At 40.8% G+C, this 18,594-nt stretch overlaps 2 protein-coding genes across 6 annotated transcripts in view; both read left to right on the top strand.

Annotated features, from left to right (window-relative positions):
* CNTN4 (contactin 4) overlaps positions 1-18,594 on the top strand; it is a 966,359-nt gene that overhangs the window by 726,740 nt on the left and 221,025 nt on the right. The gene's annotated exons all lie outside the window — the stretch shown is intronic.
* On the top strand, positions 8,318-9,353 carry LOC101280917 (actin-related protein 2/3 complex subunit 5-like protein). Its single transcript, XM_033437187.2, is given in 2 exon segments — positions 8,318-8,546; positions 8,549-9,353. Coding segments are annotated over 2 exon segments (459 nt in total). The 5' UTR covers positions 8,318-8,392; the 3' UTR covers positions 8,854-9,353.

Below are 18,594 nucleotides of genomic sequence, written 5' to 3'. Positions count from 1 at the left end.
TGTTTCTCTCACATCAGCTAGTCACAGGTTAGCACATTATCACCATCCTCACCATCAAAATTAACCCCTGGGAAGTAGTTGTGCTATAACGACACTCCGCAGTAATTCATAGATCCATATGGTGGGCACAGCTGGAAAGATAGTTGCAGTTGCTAATGTAGCGTCTCAGAAATATCCACAGAATCTCTACTTTGTGAACTAATGTGGAATTTGTACACTTTCTTTTTCTCTCAAACCAGCACATACAATAGGAAACACCTGGGAAATGCCAAAATACTTCAGTTTTATAGGGGTTTGAAGCCCCAGTTCTTATCATTTCATGCAAACTCAGGTTTGCCTTTTGAGAAGACAAATGGGATTTTCAGAATAAATTGTAGCTGATTTAAGTATCATGTGTTTCTTCCCTTTGTGGTTCCCACTTACTGCCAAATGAGGCCTGTATGACACACCTCTGAAATCAACAACTATAACAAAGACATCCCTACACCTTCTCTATAAGTGTTGCTGCCTTTTGAATTTGTTCAGTATATTGCAAGCCAGCATTCTTTCTCAATGTGCAGTTCCAGGTTACTTCAGTGAAACTGTTGTGATGAATGAGATTTATGATTGGGTCCCAGTGGAGTATGTAAATCAGGATATTGAGGTTGAGGAGAATAGATTATTTTTTAAAAGTGAAAGCATCGAACTTTGGCAGCACCTCTCAGATGTCAGGGGTTTAGTAGACATGGCAGGTATAGGAGTGAACAAAAACAGAGTGGTTCCTCTTATCATGGGACCTACAGGTCTGCTGGGGAGTAAGAGGGTAATCAGAAAATCACACTGGGACGTGTGCTTTTGGTTGTGAGGTGGGAGAAGAATAGGGTTCAATGATCTGATCATGTAGAATAGAAGGACGTGATGTAGTCTGGGAGAAGGCTTCTCTGAAGAAGTAGCTCTGGAGCTTAGATTTTGAAGGATGAAAGATGGAATAGTATTACAGGTGGAACAGTGCATAAGTCTAGGAGGTTGCCTGCCAGGAGAGAAAGGCAGTGTGGTGGGACCTCCAGAGCAGCAGGGAGAGTAGGATAAGTCTCAGGTTGGGATACAGGCAGAAACTAGGGTCAGATGTGGTGGTAATGATTTGGGTGTTTTTCCAGAAAGAAGTTAGGAATTGCTAAAGATTTTTTTTAAGTAGCATCGTGAGATAAGTTATAAGTTAGAGTGGAAGGCAGTTTTAAAATGGGTTCTTGGAAGCCAAGGCTGATTTATTATTACCCAGCTTTCTATGAAAAACAAAGAAAGAAGCAATGTTCTAATCAGACTAGAAACAGAGGGTAACCATCAAAAATTTACTTGAAAAATTACCTGTAGTTGTAGCACAGGTCAAGTTGAGAAGTGACCATCTGACAGTCTTAGTCTGTTCGGGCTACTACAAAATACCACAGACTAGGTGGCTTATATACAACAGACATTTATTTCCACAGTTCTGGAGGCTGGAAGTCTGAGATCAGGGTGCCAGCGTGATCAGGTCAGGGCTCTCTTCTTGGTTTATTACAAGCACGTTTTCACTGTGTCCTCACACGGTGGAAGGAACGTGGCAGCTCTGTGGGATCTCTTTTACAGGAGCACTAATCTCATTCAGGAGGGTGCTCCCCATGACCTGATGACCTCCCAAAGACCCCACCTACTAATACCATCACCTTTATGGTTTAGGATTTCAAAATATGAATTCTGGGGGGGACACAAACATTCAGGCTAGAGTAAAGACTAATAACTAAAGAACTAAATTGACAACACGGGGAGATAGAGAGGATATCTTTAAAAGCTTTCAGCGGTAGCCACAATACCCACTTTGTATTTCTCTATGAAATACACATTAAATCTGCACACCTGTTTTAAAAATTAGGTGTTCACTTGTTATAAAGGAAACATTTTTCTAAGGAATCCAGAAGAAATGTTCTACCATACTTACCAACACACACATACATGCCGTACACCATCTTTCCCTGCCAAAAAATTACTAGGAAATTAACAATTCTAGCTAATACTTTATAGGGAAAGAGGCTCACATGGCATATTGGGTGTGGACATAGCTAAAGGGTGATACCAGCTTACTCTGAAGGTGGAAACTGAAGCAGTAGAAAGTTCCATCTGAGTTCCTCAGGTAGGAATTCTGGAAGCTGCCCCCCACACACTTTTGGAGGAATAAAGGGATACACCCACTTTTGGTTAGTGAAGCTAAGACCTGGATAGAATTACAACCAATGTTAATAGACAAAGTTAAATAAAAAAACTACTCCATCACGGTGACCTAAGAAAATATTCAGTGTTAAAAGAGGGGAGGGGTGGAAGGGGGGAAGTGTCACCTATTGCCTGAGGATGCAAAACAAAACAGACACCAGAAATGCATGTGAAAGAGATGTCTTAAGAAAATACAATAAAATTAAAAGATGCATCTCTGTTGTGCCTTCTGTCAAGCACAAGAAACCATGGAATCTGTGAAACAAAGATGCTCATGTGAAGAGAGACCTAACTCTGATACTAACTGGGGTTTAAAGGGCGCTAACAAAAATTAGTAATGAAAGAATTAAAATCTGGAATGCAGACTCAGTAAAAAGCCAAATGAGCATTGTAGGAAATTGAATTAGTGATAAGCATGAGTAACTAAAGTTGTTTTGTTTGGTTTTGTTTTTTAATATGTAAAAGGAAAGTATAATGATCAGGAAGCTTCGTAGATATGGCATTAGGGAGTAAAGATCTAATCTATGTATAATCAATGTAATTGATAAAGATATTTGACCAGTATATATGTGTGTACCATTTTGTTTTATATCATGACACACTTATTGTACTTTCTCCTCTTTGAGAGGGAGCCACAAGGTATTCTTTATTTTAATAATTAATGGAAATAGAAATCTAGGTAGATATAAAAACAGAATATGTACCTTCCAAGTTGCTGGAGACAGTTCAGTCAAAGAAATAGTAATCTATTAAAGCAAAGGCCAAAAGGAAAAATGAGAAAAACAGCATAAATAAAAAATACACAAGAAAGATGACAGGTAGGGCTTCCCTGGTGGCGCAGTGGTTGAGAGTCCGCCTGCCGATGCTAGGGGACACGGGTTCGTGCCCCGGTCCGGGAAGATCCCACTGGGCCCGTGAGCCATCGCCGCTGAGCCTGCGCGTCCGGAGCCTGTGCTCCGCAATGGGAGAGGCCACACAGTGAGAGGCCTGCGTACAGCAAAAAAAAAAAAAAAAAAATTTATAATACTCAACATTTGGAAATACAAGGAGAAATTACTAAAGTACGTTTGTGATGTAACTTGATAGTTAAGTAAATAGAAATAATGATACAGAACTTTGAATAATGTAATAATACAATATGTATTTATGTACTTCCTTTTGTGGTGCCCATATAATGCTTATTTTAATTGGTTATATATTAAGCCAAAAAAAGAAAAGGTTCAACAAGTTGAAATTGTACAGATCAGGCCTTATTTTCTGCCATAATGTAGTTACACTAGAAATTAGCTATAGATCAGTTTTACACAATGACAACCACCACAATTTTTTTTTAAAATCAACTCATGTAAATTTCAAGTCTGCTTTCTAGTATCTCCTGGGTTGAAACAGAAACAAAAACCATAATTTATAGACATTTCAAAATTGAAGAAATGAAAACAGATCTATGCTTAACGAAATTTATGAAAAGTTTGCTCTGAAGCAAATCAGTAACCTTAAATTCATTATTAAGCAAGGAATTCTGGAAATCAAAATGAGTAAACTAAGTATTCACCTCATGAAGTTAAAAAAGAACATGAAACAAACCTCAGGGAAACAGAAGGAAGACAAAGGTTGAAATTAGTGGATGAGAAAATAGAAACAGTACACAGGAGACAGCACAGAGGAGTTTTGATAGACAAAAGAAAAGATAAATACAAGTGTATTCCTCTTCAAATATAATCAAGAACGAAGAAGAGGAGTACAAATACAGTCAGCCCCCTGTATCCACTGGTTCCACATCCTCGGATTCAACCAACCAAGGATTGAAAATATTCATGGAAAAAAATTCCGGAAAGTTCCAAAAAGCAAAACTTGAATTGGTTGCTTGCTGACAATTGTTTATATAGCATTTACCTGTGTATACAACTAACTATGTAGCATTTACCTTGTATTAGGTATTATAAGTCATCTGGAGATGATTTTAAATTTACGGGATGATGTACGTAGATTATACGTGAATACTACAGCATTTTATATAAGGGACTCAAGTATCCACGGATTTCCTTGATATCCAAGGGGGCATCCTGGAACCAGTTCCTCACAGATGGTAAGCTAAGGGATGACTATATACAAAATTAGAAATTAAAAAGAGCATATAATTTTGTATATAATGTTTAAAATCATAAGAGAAAAACTAGGTACAACCCTATGTTCATTTGAACATCTGGATGAGATGAACAATCTGCTGAGAGTATATAAGCAACAAAATGGAACCAAGAAAATATAGAAAATCTGAATAGATTAATTATCATGGAAAGAATTCAAAGTTGTCAGGAATTACTTTCTCCAAGTACTCTGGCCTATAAATTTTACAAAGAACTCTTTCAAAATTTTAAGGTAATTCCCTTTCCAAATAATGTGTTTCAGAGCAAAAGACAAGCTGTCAGTTCATTTTATGAAATGGGTATAACACTGGGACTAAAACCTGACAAAGACAGCGAAAGGGGGAGGTAGCCTCACTTATGAATGTTAGTAACACATATAGTGTATAGTATATTTCAGGCACTATTTTAAAAGCTTTACATAAATTAACTAATGTAATTCTTACAACAACCTGATGATATAATTGCCTTATACAGCCATTTTATAGATGGCAAAATCCCTGCGACATTGTTTAAGTAAATAGGAAGTTCCTCAACACCTTATGAACAACCATTTTTGGATATGTATATAAAAGGAGCAAAAAGTTTTAAAGGTACAGATAACCCAAAAAGAGTTTTGCTTAAATTCTTCCCATATTCCAAATTTAAAATACAAAAAGTTATAAAAGAAAAATATAATGACTTGTAGAAAGATACTTCTGTGTCCTATTAAATTGTAGCCAACACCCAGAGAGAGTAAAGAGACAAGAATGAAACAATGTTGATAATTATTGAAGCTGGGTGATACAAGAGGGTTCCTTATCCCATTATCTCTACTTTTGTAATTGGTGTGTGTCTGAAATTTTCCATAACAAAAAATTTAAAAATACAAGTATGTGGCTGGATTTAGTGATCTCCAAGTTTGCTTCCAGCTCAGATTTTAGATGATCTTCCATTGTTAATTACTTTCTTCTCCATAAAAGTATTTTTGTATCAGCCTTTGAGGCAAGAAGATGTTTGCATTGCATGGAGGAGTCTCTATGATGTGCAGACGTATAGCTATTTTATTACTTATTTTCCTTCTGAAAATCACTCTGGTTATTAATAGCTGTCCTTGCTACCCTGCCTTGAGAGATGGTTATCACTAAAAATGCCTGGGTTGGCAGTAATATGCTTTGGTTCTGCCTGGAGCTGTTTTGAATCTCCAGTGGCAGACCTTCACTGTGTTACTGGGGCAAATGTGCAGTGCTGTGCATTAAATCTGCACTGATCAATGCTCAGATGATTTGACTTTCTGCAGGGAATGAAAAAAATAAACACCCCCATTCCCAAATGGCACTGTAGCCTAGTTAAGAGAATTGCCTGCAGGGGAGTACATTATGCTAAGAGGACTAGTTCATTTTCAGGTCAGAAAACTTTAAATTCAAGTTGACATAGCTTTTCTTTTCATTTCCGTACTCATCTCAGCTGGGGAAATGCGGCGTTTGCCACTAAAAATCAACCAGTGAAATATGGCAGAGGCGGGGGGGTGGGGTGGGGGGACAGGGGGAGTCAGTGGTCCAAAGCCTGAAAGTGGCTGTGATCTGAAATATGTCATGGTTTATTTCATAGCAGACACCATACCAAATTTGCTTTCCACTGGTAGACCACCTCCTTTTATTTTCCACAAAATCCCACGTACCCAGCAGCAATCTTTAACAGCAAAAATGCAATCCACACAAGTTATCTCGTGGTGTTACCAGCATTCCAGACAGTTCATAAGCAATTAAGGATCAAGTCTGAATTAAATCCAGAGGTTCAGGGCTGAGGATGTTAGGGTAAAGCAGAGAATGATGTTCAGCCAGTTTTCTGACCATGAGCGGCTTCATTCAATAAACCTCATGTTAGGTGCTCCCCCCTTAAGCACCACGTATGACTTCTGCTTTTACATCAGGGTAGATCCATAAAGTTTAAGGTGTAGAAATTTTCATGTAGCTATTGTAGGGGAGGGAAACTTTTCCTCTGTTCCCTCTAGGTTCTTTGGCTGGTAATAATTAAATTGGCCTAAGACAGATTAACAAGAGAAAAAAAAATTTAATTTTGTATGTACAGGAGCCCGTACAAATATGAGACTCCAAGAGGTGACCAAAGCAAGGAGCTTTTATACATTTTAGACACAAGAACAATAAACTTGTGAAGAATTGACAAGACAAAGAAGTTTGGGCCTAGGGTAGTAAATCAGTGAAAAAGTAACAAAGTTGGTTATATACATCCTTCTTGGCCCTGAATTCCCTATCTCCGGTGATAAGGGATGATCTCTACCTTTGGAACAGGGAGGGTGCCTTTCACGTGGGAGATTTATTTCCTGCTTTCAGGAGGACAAAGGAGGGTCAGAGTGTCTTGCTTGCACTGACCGTTTCTTAAGTAACTTTAATTCCAAGTAATCAATATGCCAGCATGGCACGCTTTGAGGTGACATATTCTGTCCTCCTTCACTGTACTGAAATTTTCAGGTTGAGAATGAATGGGCTCATTAAAAGACAGAGCTGGCTAAGACTAAAAGTAATCCTCCCTAATCCTAGCTTTAACAGCTTTCATCTTTGCTGTGAACAAGTGTCGTTAAAATGAGTTACAAGCACGTGAATGTGCTCTTCTGGACACCCTTTCACATACAGTCCTCTTCTAACAGAAGCTGGGAGACAGTCCAGGATTAATTAATTAAAGAGTCACTTGGCTTTTATAGATAGTATGAGAAATATTAAAGTTGTAAAGGTTTTTGTTGACAGACTAGTAGGATCTATTTGCCATTCAGACCCTATGCCTTGTAAGAAAAAAATTAAGAAGAATTTGGGGCGTTGACCCTGGGATGTGTAATTTATGCATGGCTCTTGTAAGCTGTTACCTCTTAATCACTCAGGAGCCCCAGCTCTTGAAGCAGACTAATGATCCCCTGCTGACTACCCCGCTCTGCTTGCAGTTCTGCCTTCAACACATCTGTCAGCACCACTTCCCAAGGGGACTCTCTGAAAGTTGGAAAGTCTGACATCCATACATTAACTACCCTGTGACTTTCTCCATGAATAATGGACTGGCCCGCTGTAAGCTGTGAGTTTCCTTCCCAACACCGACTGCTTTTCCTTTTATGTGCCACTATGCTTGTCATCAGAGAGACGGCCAGAGAAAAGACATCTGGCGTCTGTAACTCATAGGGGATTCATAAAAACTAAAACGGGTAGATTGTTCTCTCAAATGAAGTTCCTGAAAATACTGAATGATGAATGTCGTGCTAATGGTCTCCTTCCTCTAGCTTGGTGACAGCCTGTAACCAGTTTAAAAAAAAAAAGAAAAGAAAAACACCCTACACCCACAGTGACACACACATTCTAAATTTTATTTAAAAGGTATATTTCTAATTGTTAGGTTGAATCCTTGGAGATAGAGTGCAGTTATTTTGAAAACATTATTTCTTTCCATGTCTGCTACGGAATTGTCCTAGGATATGATAGATAAATATGTTGTCAAGACCTATTCTCCAATTAATTGTTAAAAAAAGAATTCTCTGAAGTAAGTCAAAATTGCCTGTAAGATTTTGGCTGGAGTGTTTATTAATTCACCTTACATGCAGGTAAAAACTAGGGGCTGGAAAGAGGAAATTGGGAACCCACTGGGCCAGGATGGCAGGTCTTTGCTTTTCTCCAGAAAACACAAGAAAGAACAAAGAGGTGGTCAAAACAGAAATATGTTAGACTCCTGTAGGTGAGTGATTTTTATTTCTCTAAAGGTCATAAATATTGAGAGGTTCAGTGCTTCCCTTGACAGGTTACTTGTCAAGTTACTGTAGGAAGAAATTACCCCACCCAGAATCTAGAACTGGGCTTGAAAACTTTCAGAAGTCACGCTGAAACTGAATTAGAACAAGCCAGGTGTAAGATGATAGGGAATGGCGAAGACTCTGGTGAACTAGAGAGCATACATTTCATCAAAAAGGGGCACCTGGGGAGCCGGTTCCGAGCGGAGTGGAGTGGAGGTCTTCCCCGGAGCGTAGCTGCCTGAGCGGGCGCCGAGCCCCCGCCATGGCCCGGAACACGCTGTCCTCGCGCTTCCGTCGGGTGGACATCGACGAATTTGACGAGAACAAATTCGTGGACGAACAGGAGGAGGCGGCGGTGGCGGCGGCCGAGCCAGGCCCGGATCCTAGCGAGGTGGACGGGCTCCTGCGGCAAGGGGACTGCTTCGGGCGTTTCATGCAGCCTTGCGGAACTCTCCCGTCAACACCAAGAATCAAGCTGTGAAGGAACGGGCCCAGGGCGTGGTGCTGAAAGTGCTTACAAATTTTAAGAGCAGCGAAATTGAGCAGGCTGTGCAGTCACTGGACAGAAATGGCATTGACTTGCTCATGAAGTACATTTATAAAGGGTTTGAGAAGCCCACAGAAAATAGCAGTGCAGTGTTACTCCAGTGGCATGAAAAGGCATTAGCAGTAGGAGGACTAGGCTCCATTATAAGAGTTCTTACAGCAAGAAAGACTGTTTAAAAAAAAAAAAAGACTCATGTTACCTTGAGAAGAATTTTGGATGCACAGGCTGTTGAAGAAGGGATTGACAATGGATCATCTTCCTCAGAACTCCCAAGTAAACTATTTCAGGACATGCATCCGCTAAAGTGTATTTTATTTTCAAGGTGGAGGGAGAAATTGTCTTACTGTTTCCTAAATCCTTTGCAGGATCTGATAGTCTATGCCTTTGTCCACAAGTAATGCAGAACTGACATTGTGACTGTCTACCAGAGTGGCTGGCCCGCATTGGTCAGGTGTACCTGTGTGCACTGCCTGTGTAAAAGTGGGGAAGGATGACTTGGGCAGGTGCAGATTCAAGGGGTGTGGTAAAAAAGGGAGAGCTTGGTTTTTGTTGAAGTGGAAAACCCCCAAGGGTCTGTACAGACATCCCGACCTCCCAAAGAAGGCGGGCTCTCTTGGGTTCATTGTAAAGTGCCTGCTGCATCAATAAAGCTCTTGGCTTATTAGTAAAAAAAAAAGGGGGGCACCTGGTTATATCTACAGTTCACCCAAAAGAGTGTTCATAGGCTGGACTAGACAATTGAAATGACATGATCACTGTGGATCACACTTAGCAACAGGTACTTAAGGGTAGGACCCAGTCCAAACACATATCTCCAGGGAGTTATTTTTAAAATTATTTCTTTTCCAAGTGATATTTTAAGAGCAAACAATTAAGAATCAGTTAAGCGTGGAGCCTCCTGACTTAGAAGGCCCAAGTCTTAAAAAGATATCTTGTAACATTTCTATTGACAGATCTTCCAAAGTTCTGCAGAGGAACAAGCCCAGTGGTGAAAATCATCACAGGCAGGGAAGCCCAACACCAGATATGTATGAATAGTTCATTTGTATTCCTCCCAGCCAGAGGCAGGGTGCCAATCCTAGGTCACTTTTACCATAACAACGTTGCCTGGTCACACAACTGACATTCACCTTCATCAGGTTTGTGGGGTCACAAGCCAGAAAGTTAACCCGAGATAAATTTGTCCATAGAGAAGAAGAAAGGGTTTTAACACTGAACCCACTGCTGTCATATGGGAGTGTGGACTCAGGTCTTCCTTTTTCTTTTCCTTTTTTCCTCCTCCTCTTCTACCCCCTCCTCCTCAGTGTCTTTCCTTTTCTTCTTCCTTTAAAAATGATAGAAGTCCAGAATTTTTAAAAGTTAAATCTCCCAAATTTCAAGTGAGAGTCCTATAATAAGAGCCCTGGACCAGAGAATAAAAGAGCTGTGTTCTAGTATTCTAGCAATTAGCTGTGTGAGCTACATCTATAAAGTAAAAGTCTTGCCTAAGGTCAAGTGAGAAGATATTGCTAATGATTTTGTTGCTATTTTCTAATTGATACTTCCTGCTCATATGCTCAATGCTAAGGAGCCTGTTTCTCTTCCCTCAGTTTTTCTATCGTGCTTTATCATGTGAAACCAAAGAGTGAGTGTAAACTAGTCAAAGGTCTTTCAAAACTATAAATGATTGATGCCAATCTCGTTATTGGACAAGATTTCCCAACAAAGACCAATATATCTGCTTTTGTTTGCATCACCCAAAGAGACTGGGCCCGAAATGTTATATCTGAGTGGATTTTGACTTTCAGTCCAGTTTTTCAGAGCATTGATATGTTAATACACAGCATAGAGATTATTACCAGGGTAGTTACAGAGGCTACAATCCTTGAAACAGCTTCATATTGGTATCCTGTTATAGCCTACAGTCACACAAATCACACACACACAAATATTTTGCCAACTCTACCATCATCACCAAGAAAAGGTGTGGTATAGAATTTACTTACAAATGAAGGAAATTAGGATTACTTTCATTTTTATATTCCTGGTACAATTTCATCAACAGTCTTATGGAGACCAAGTCAAGGATTCCATTCTTTAGCCAGAAATGAAGAAAGGAATTTATCAACTCCCAACCTGGTTCCAGTATCACATCTACAGTTGGCCAGTAGCCTAGGGATTTGATTATTTGCTCAGTCCTTTTCGAAGAAATCTTTTTAAATTTTGTGGGTCAGAGGCTCTTTTTCTTTTTTTTCTTTAATTAATTAATGTATGTGTTTGTTTGTTTATTTTTCTTTGGCTGCATTGGGTCTTCCTTGCTGCCTGTGGGCTTCCTCTAGTTGCAGCAAGCAGGGACTACTCTTCGTTGCGGTGCACGGGCTTCCCATTGCGATGGCTTCTCTTGTGGAGCACAGGCTCTAGGCGCATGGGCTTCAGTAGTTGTAGTGTGCGGGCTCGGTAGTTGTGGCTCATGGGCTTAGTTGCTCCACGGCATGTGTGATCTTCCTGGACCACGGCTCGAACCCATGTCCCCTGCATTGACAGGTGGATTCTTAACCACTGTGCCGCCAGGGAAGTCCCCAGAGGCTCTTTGTTATGTGGGAAAAGTGTATCCATGAGGAACAGAAGGGTCTAGGTTGAAAGTGATGATGCCTCACAGTTGTTAGAAATGCTCTCATTCATGATAACACAGGCATTTGTAGGAATTTCATTTTCCTCCACTGGCCACAATATTAAACATTTCACCAAGGAAATATTCAATGGGAGATTGTGTCTTAGGAACAGGATCTAATCTTTCATATAACAGTAAGAAGCTGATCAAAGGTGTTGAAAGCTAGCTCTTAAAGGATTAACTAGGTCATATTGTAATATATGATATGAAAACAGAGGGACCTTTTTTTCTTCTGTTGAAACATACAAAAAAATTACAGAAATTGCCTCCCCCCATTTTTTTCAAGACAACTTTCATTGAGAGAATATTTTGAAGGACTTCCCTGGTGGTACAGTGGTTAAGAATCCGCCTGCCAATGCAGGGGACACGGGTTCAAGCCCTGGTCCGGGAAGATCCCTCATGCCGTGGAGCAACTAAGCCCATGCGCCACAGCTACTGAGCCTGCGCTCTAGAGCCCGTGAGCCACAAGTACTGAACCCGCGTGCCACAACTACTGAAGCCCAGGTGCCTAGAGCCCGTACTGCACAGCAACAGAAGCCACCGCAATGAGAAGCCTGCTCACTGCAATGAAGAGTAGCCCTCGCTCGCCACACCTGGAGAAAGCCCACGCGCAGCAACAAAGACCCAACGCAGCCAAAAGAAAAAATTAAATTAATTAATTTAAAAATATTTTTTAAAGAAAAGATATTGAGCCTTTATTTAACATTTAAAATATTCTTACTAAGATTAGTTGAAGCCATATAAGGAGTTTTGTTCTGTAACGTAAGTGCAATGAAGAGCCATTTGGTTTTAGGTAATTATATTTATAGTTTGAAAATTAACTCTTTTGAAGAGTGCAGAAAATGGCTGCAGCAGGGCAGGAGTGTGTGCAGAGACAAAGGAAGTGGTAGTTGCAGTAGCCAGCTAAGAGGTGTTGATTCTTTGTCCTGTGTAATGGCTGTAGTGATGGATACTTTCTGCTCCCTCCCTGAAACCCAAACACAGAATCTCTCTGGGTTCCCATTTAGGGTCACCCTTGTGGCTGGATTCTCTCCCCTCTCACTCACTCAAGAACTTTGCTCTAGCCACTGTTTTCCTTCTCATTCCTGCATTAGGTATATTCTCCTTCCCTGATACGTCATCCCCATTTGCATTTAAAAATGTAGCAGCATCTCACATCTTCAATAAATTAGAAACTCCTCTGACCTCACTACCCAGTTTCTATGCTCTCCTTTGCAGCAAAACTTCACAAATCTTCTGTTTCACCGCCTTTCGCACCCAGCCCCACAGGACTTTTCTCCACAGTTGCGCAAAAGTAGTCTCGTCAGTGATCTCCAGGGTACTAATGCCAATGGTAAATTCTCAGTTGTCGTCTTATCCAACCAGTCAGCAGCACTCAATACAGTCGATCACTCTAAACTTCTTGAAATACTTTCTTCCCTAGGCCTTTGGGCTACAGCTCTCTTGGTACCCCCTTTATATTACTGGCTTAACATTTTGGTCTCCCTTCCTGGTTTCGTCTCATTTTCCTGTCATCTTCCCATCTTCTTAAAGTAAATTATAAGCATCCTCAGGCTCAGGACCCCCTATATGTGCATACTCCCTAGTCATGTCATCCAGTTCATGGCTTCAGTTGCCGTGTTTATACTCATATTTCCCAAATGTCTATCTGCAACACGCCTCCGTCCTAAATCCTAGACTCATGTATCCATTGTCTGGCCATTAGCATGCTTGGTTTCCTAATAGTTATGTCAAAGATGGTGTGACCAAACCTGAGCATTGATCTTCTTCCTAAATCTAATCCTCCTAGAGTTTCGCCAGTCGTGAGAAACAGCAACTCACTCCATTCAGCCAGTGGCTCAAGACTGACACTTAAGACATAGTCCTTAATTTCTTTCTTTTCCTATACCTCCATCTAGTCTGTTAACAAATCCTGTCTACTGTACCTTTGAAATATACTCTACATCTAGCCACTTTTCCCTACCTCCACCACTGCCACCCTCATCCAGATTCCCATCATATCCATCTTGGACTTTCATAACTGCCTCCTAGCTGGTCCCCCTGCTTTTGTTCCTGCCCCTCTCCAGCTGTTTCTTATCATAGGACATAGAATGATACTTTTGAGATGTAAGTCGTCTCATGTTTCTTCCTTGCTTAAAACTCTCCAAAGGCTTTTATATCTCACCCAGGAAAAAAATATATAAAACCATTATCTTGGCTAGTAGCCTCCATAAACTGGTCCCTGGCTACCTCTCAATCACCATCCCCTGTCTCAGTGGGCTCTAGCCATAGACTGTTTCTCAAAGACACTAAATGTGCCCCTGCCTGTATTGGGCCCTCTGTGATTGCTGTTTCCATGCCTTAAATTCTCGTTCCCCAGACACCAGCATGGCTGGCCACCTTCTCTCATTTCATAGCCGTGCTCATTTTTACTCCTTCCCTGATATTTCTAAAATAGTACCATGTCTTTCATTGTTTTTTTGTTTTTTTCCTAATAGTGTTTGACACCACATGACATAATGCTCATTCCTGAGAATTATATTTGTTAACAGATTTGAGGAATTTCATGGCAATATTTTAAAACATTTTATGTTAAATCCAGCATCAATGTATTATGCCACGGCATTCTGAAGCAGAATAAGTAAGTAATGTAAACACTCCAGACTTGCAGGGGAAGTGCTTCAGGGTTTGTTTCTGGGCCTTCAGAAGTGTGTGTTGATCTACTCCTCAGTGAGGGATACATCAGTAGAAAAGTTTGAAATGCTCTGTTTTGTATGGACTGGACAATCATCAATATTATGCAGTTGAAGGATACCTAGAAATGCTCTTCTCCATATGCATCTGTCATTGAGCTGCGATCATACCTGTAAAGTCCCACATTAGTCTCCCCTAGTGGTACCAACCACAATTAGAAGTCAACCTGCAATGCCTCTCTAGGCAGCCTTTGCAGAGACCTTGAGGTAAAGTTACGTGGTCTGATGAGCAAGAGTCTGTTTATGGAGCAATAAAGCAGAATATGACATTTTAAAGCACCATCCCTTAACTAACTTTCTGGATAAGAAGATTCTCTTCATTCCTTCTGTGATACACAGTGACCGTTCCATGTAGCAAGCTGTAGGCTCGTGGCTGGAAGGCTACTCTCAGGTAAACATGTTCCTACCCGTTGAGTTGCATACTTGCCAAGAATCAGTTGTTTTTAGTCCTAAACTTGTTTATGCCGGTTGTACTTTATATAAAGTGCTGAAATATCATGAAAAGGAAAGAATTTCCATTTCCATAAAAACTACAGGAAATCCTTTGGGGAAGACTCAATAAAGGCAAGTCAGTAAAAAATAAAGATGCTGTGGGCAAGACAGTTATAAGAGCTTGGGGGGAATCATTAAACTCTTGTAGGATTCTTTACTAATATATTTTTACAAGTCTGTTTTTAAGGAAATCAAGACGGGATATGAGGGCAGATTGTACGTGATGAGTGTAGTTTATATGAAAATGATAACAACAACCCCAGTCAGTAGTAAACTTTTTTTAAAAAGATAAAAAATAAAAAGACAAAGGGGCATTTGGTTCTATGTCAAAAGAATGACAAATAATAAATTTAATTTCCTGAAAAATAAACATTTTTAATAATGAATAATAAATATATGTAAACTATATAAATAGATAAACAATATGTAAATTTAATTGCATGATATGTTTAAGATGTAAATATGGAATTTTTTTATGGTCTCACACTTCTACCAACTTTTTTTTTTTTGCGGTACAGGGGCCTCTCACTGTTGTGGCCTCTCCTGTTGCGGAGCACAGGCTCCGGATGCGCAGGCTCAGCGGCCATGGCTCACGGGCCCAGCCACTCCTCGGCATGTGGGATCTTCCCAGACCGGGGCATGAACCCGTGTCCCCTGCATCGGCAGGCGGACTCTCAACCACTGCGCCACCAGGGAAGCCCCTACCAACTTTTTCAATTAACCAACCAACTACTGAGCCTGTTCTTTAGAGCCCACAAACCACGACTACTGAGCCCATGTGCTGCAACTACTGAAGCCCATGCACCTAGAACCCGTGCTCCGCAACAAGAGAGGCCACCGCAATGAGAAGCCCGCGCACCACAATGAAGAGTAGCCCCCGTTCGCCACAGCTAGGGAAAGCCTGCGCGCAGCAACGAAGACCCAACGCAGCCAAAAATAATAAATAAATTAAATAAAGACTGCTGACCTAATCATATATTTTACTTAATAGCTCCTGAATGACTATGACATTGTGATAATAGAAATGCCATTTTTCATCTCCAGTGACCAACTCTTGTAGCTTAAGAGGGTGTCAGGCTGTTCCCTGTTTTGGTAAATACTGCATATCAAATCTTTTGGAGATTTTACAGTGCTGAGATTAGGAAAAATGTAGTGAATAAATGTACCCAACTTTTTTCAATCCGGTATCTCCCAAACTTATTTGTCCACGTTTTTATCATGTAATGCCACTTTAAATTCAATTGAAGCAGTATTCCATGCACACATTTTTTAAATGTTGTTTTATAGAATGTGCTTATGTTTTCTCTTATATGCAGTCCTGTTCTTACATACTCTCAGCTTGTTGACCATAGTTCTCTGGTCTGAATCTTTTTATTGTACTCTTATTTTTCTCAGCTCTTTATCATATTCAGGAGAGAAAAGACAAGTGTTTCCAGAGATAGACTTGGCCGTTTCTTCTGATAGCTGAACTGTGACCTTGGCACCCCTACCCTTAGAGGTCAGTAAGGGCTCCATGCAACTATCCACAAGCAGAGAGTCAGCTAAAGACTGAGATCACCCCTTGCTCAACAGGTCTTGGTTGAGAAGCTTATGGGGAGCAAAAGAAGTTCTACCACAAGCTGAACAAGTGCATCTAGGGTCAGCATCATCAAAAAGAGTCAGCTAATCAGTGTTCACCCAGCAATTAGTGATGTGAAGGGTGGCAAGAATGCTAAAATTATATGTATCTTGTTGTCCCTTAGAGCTAAAGTTGACACGTCAGGAGGTGATAGCTCTGTGTTGTGAAGCCAGTTGAAAATAGCTCTGTGGAGACCTTAGCCCTGACCCTGCTGCAGCCTCAGGCTCTTCTTTGCAGGATAACCAGGCCATTTGTGGTTTACTGTCATTTGTGTCTCTCCTGTGCCAACTCATAGTGTGCTAGTTCCTGACCACCTAGCAAATATGAGATGAACAGTGAACGCTTGTGCTCAGAGCTTTTAGTGAGAAGGACCTTCCCTCATTCCACCCCGCACATATCTCCTGAATCTTCACCACCATCCATCAGAAGAGATCAACTACAGAGATACCTTAGGGAATACTTACCTGCCTGCTTCCTCATCCTCATGCTCTCATAGGCGGACTTAACGGCCGGACAGCTCAGAGAGTTGAAGTGACTTGCCCAAGATCACTTGGCTAACAATTGGTAGATGTGACATTGTATCTAAAATCTTAGCATAGGCTTTTAGATAACATGTTTTTCAATTAGAATGAGGCTGCATACACATCTGAGGAAGAAGAATTAAAGCAGAGATGCCAAGGATGTATTAGGACAGGAGCAGGACTAGGGCGGGGCAATGGAAATAAGTGTGCTTTAAAGAGAATTTAGAAGGTAGACTTTGAGAACAGATTTCCAGAAGTCACCATACAATTGGCCATTGGACACTTGTTAAGATTATATAACACTCTTTAATACTACATCTATTATCTAATTGTTCTGTTAAGCAGGATCCTTTTGGCTACAAGAGCCAAAATCCAAATCATATGGGCTTAAACAAAAATGAGAATCTATTGGTGTAAAATTCCCATTAGAGGCAGCTAGATTTTACTTCTCTAATAGTGTTAGTAATCTGTCTCTCCATCTCTTGGCCTGACTTTCCTCAAAGTGACTCTTACGGGCTTCCCTGGTGGCACAGTGGTTGAGTCCACCTGCCGATGCAGGGGACACGGATTCGTGCCCTGGTCTGGGAAGATCCCACATGCCACGGAGCGGCTGGGCCCGTGAGCCATGGCCGCTGAGCCTGTGCGTCCGGAGCCTGTGCCCCGCAACGGAAGAGCCCACAACAGTGAGAGGCCCGTGTACCGCAAAAAAAAAAAAGTGACTCTTACTGCATGGTAACGCTAGCAGACAGAGAATGCCGCATTCCCAATAATTTCTGCAAAATTTAGCGAAAGTTTCAAAAGTGCCTGTGATGTGTCACCTTGAGTCATATGCCCATCTCTAAACTAATTAGGATAACTGGAGGGTTATTTGATTGAGCAGAACTAGAACACGTGCCCATTCCTGGAGCCAGAATGAGGATCGGCCTCACTCATATAATAAAATCTACTGAGAGTGGGAGGAGAAATAGTTCCTGATGAAAAATGGAGATGAGGGTACATGGTGGGGGGATGCGAAGCAATAAGAACAAATGTAGATAAGTTCATTTGTGTCATATTTTAGATTCCATATATAAGTGATATCATATGGTATTTGTGTTTCTCTTTCTGACTTCCTTCACTTAGTATGATAATCTCCAGGTCCATCCATGTTGCTGGAAATGACAGTTCATTTTTTATGGCTTAGTAGTATTCCAATGTATATATATGTACCACATCTTCTTTTTCCATCCATCTATCGATGGAAATTTAGGTTGTTTCCATGGCTTGGCTATCATAAATAGTGCTGCTATGAACATAGAGGTGCCTGTATCTTTTTGAATTAGAGTTTTGTCCAGATCTATGCCCAGGACTGTGATTGCTGGATCATATGGCAGCTCTATTTTCAGTTTTTTTGAGGAACGTCCATACTGTTTTCCATAGTGGCTACACCAGATTACAGTCCCACCAACAGTGTAGGAGGGTTCCCTTTTCTCCACACCCCCTCCAGCATTTGTTATTTATAGACTTTTTAATGATGGCCATTCTGACTGGTGTGAGGTGGTATCTCATTGTGGTTTTGATTTGCATTTCTCTAATAATTAGCGATGTGGAGCATCTTTTCATGTGCCTGTTGGCCATCTGTATGTCTTCTTTGGAAAAATGTCTACTGAGGCTTTCTGCCCATTAAGAAAGGCAATATTTTGATGGCTTCTTCCCTTTAAGCTTGCCCTAGTCAGTCGCTGGAGCTCAGGAGTTGTTTAGTCACCAGTGGGAGCAGAAGCAGTTATCTGGTGCTGGTTCCACCAGAGTCGGGCACAGGTATTAGCTGCCCCCTGCTTCACACAAGAAAACCAGGAAATACAAAGTGGTTAGGACTGATAGAAGTCAGGAAGTTTATTTTATGAATGCATGGGATGTATGTAAGA

The sequence above is a fragment of the Orcinus orca genome, chromosome 10 (genome assembly GCF_937001465.1).
Source record: "Orcinus orca chromosome 10, mOrcOrc1.1, whole genome shotgun sequence".
NCBI lineage: Eukaryota > Metazoa > Chordata > Mammalia > Artiodactyla > Delphinidae > Orcinus > Orcinus orca.
Note: the sequence above shows the minus strand (reverse complement) of the source record. Positions and strands in the feature narration are given on the sequence as shown.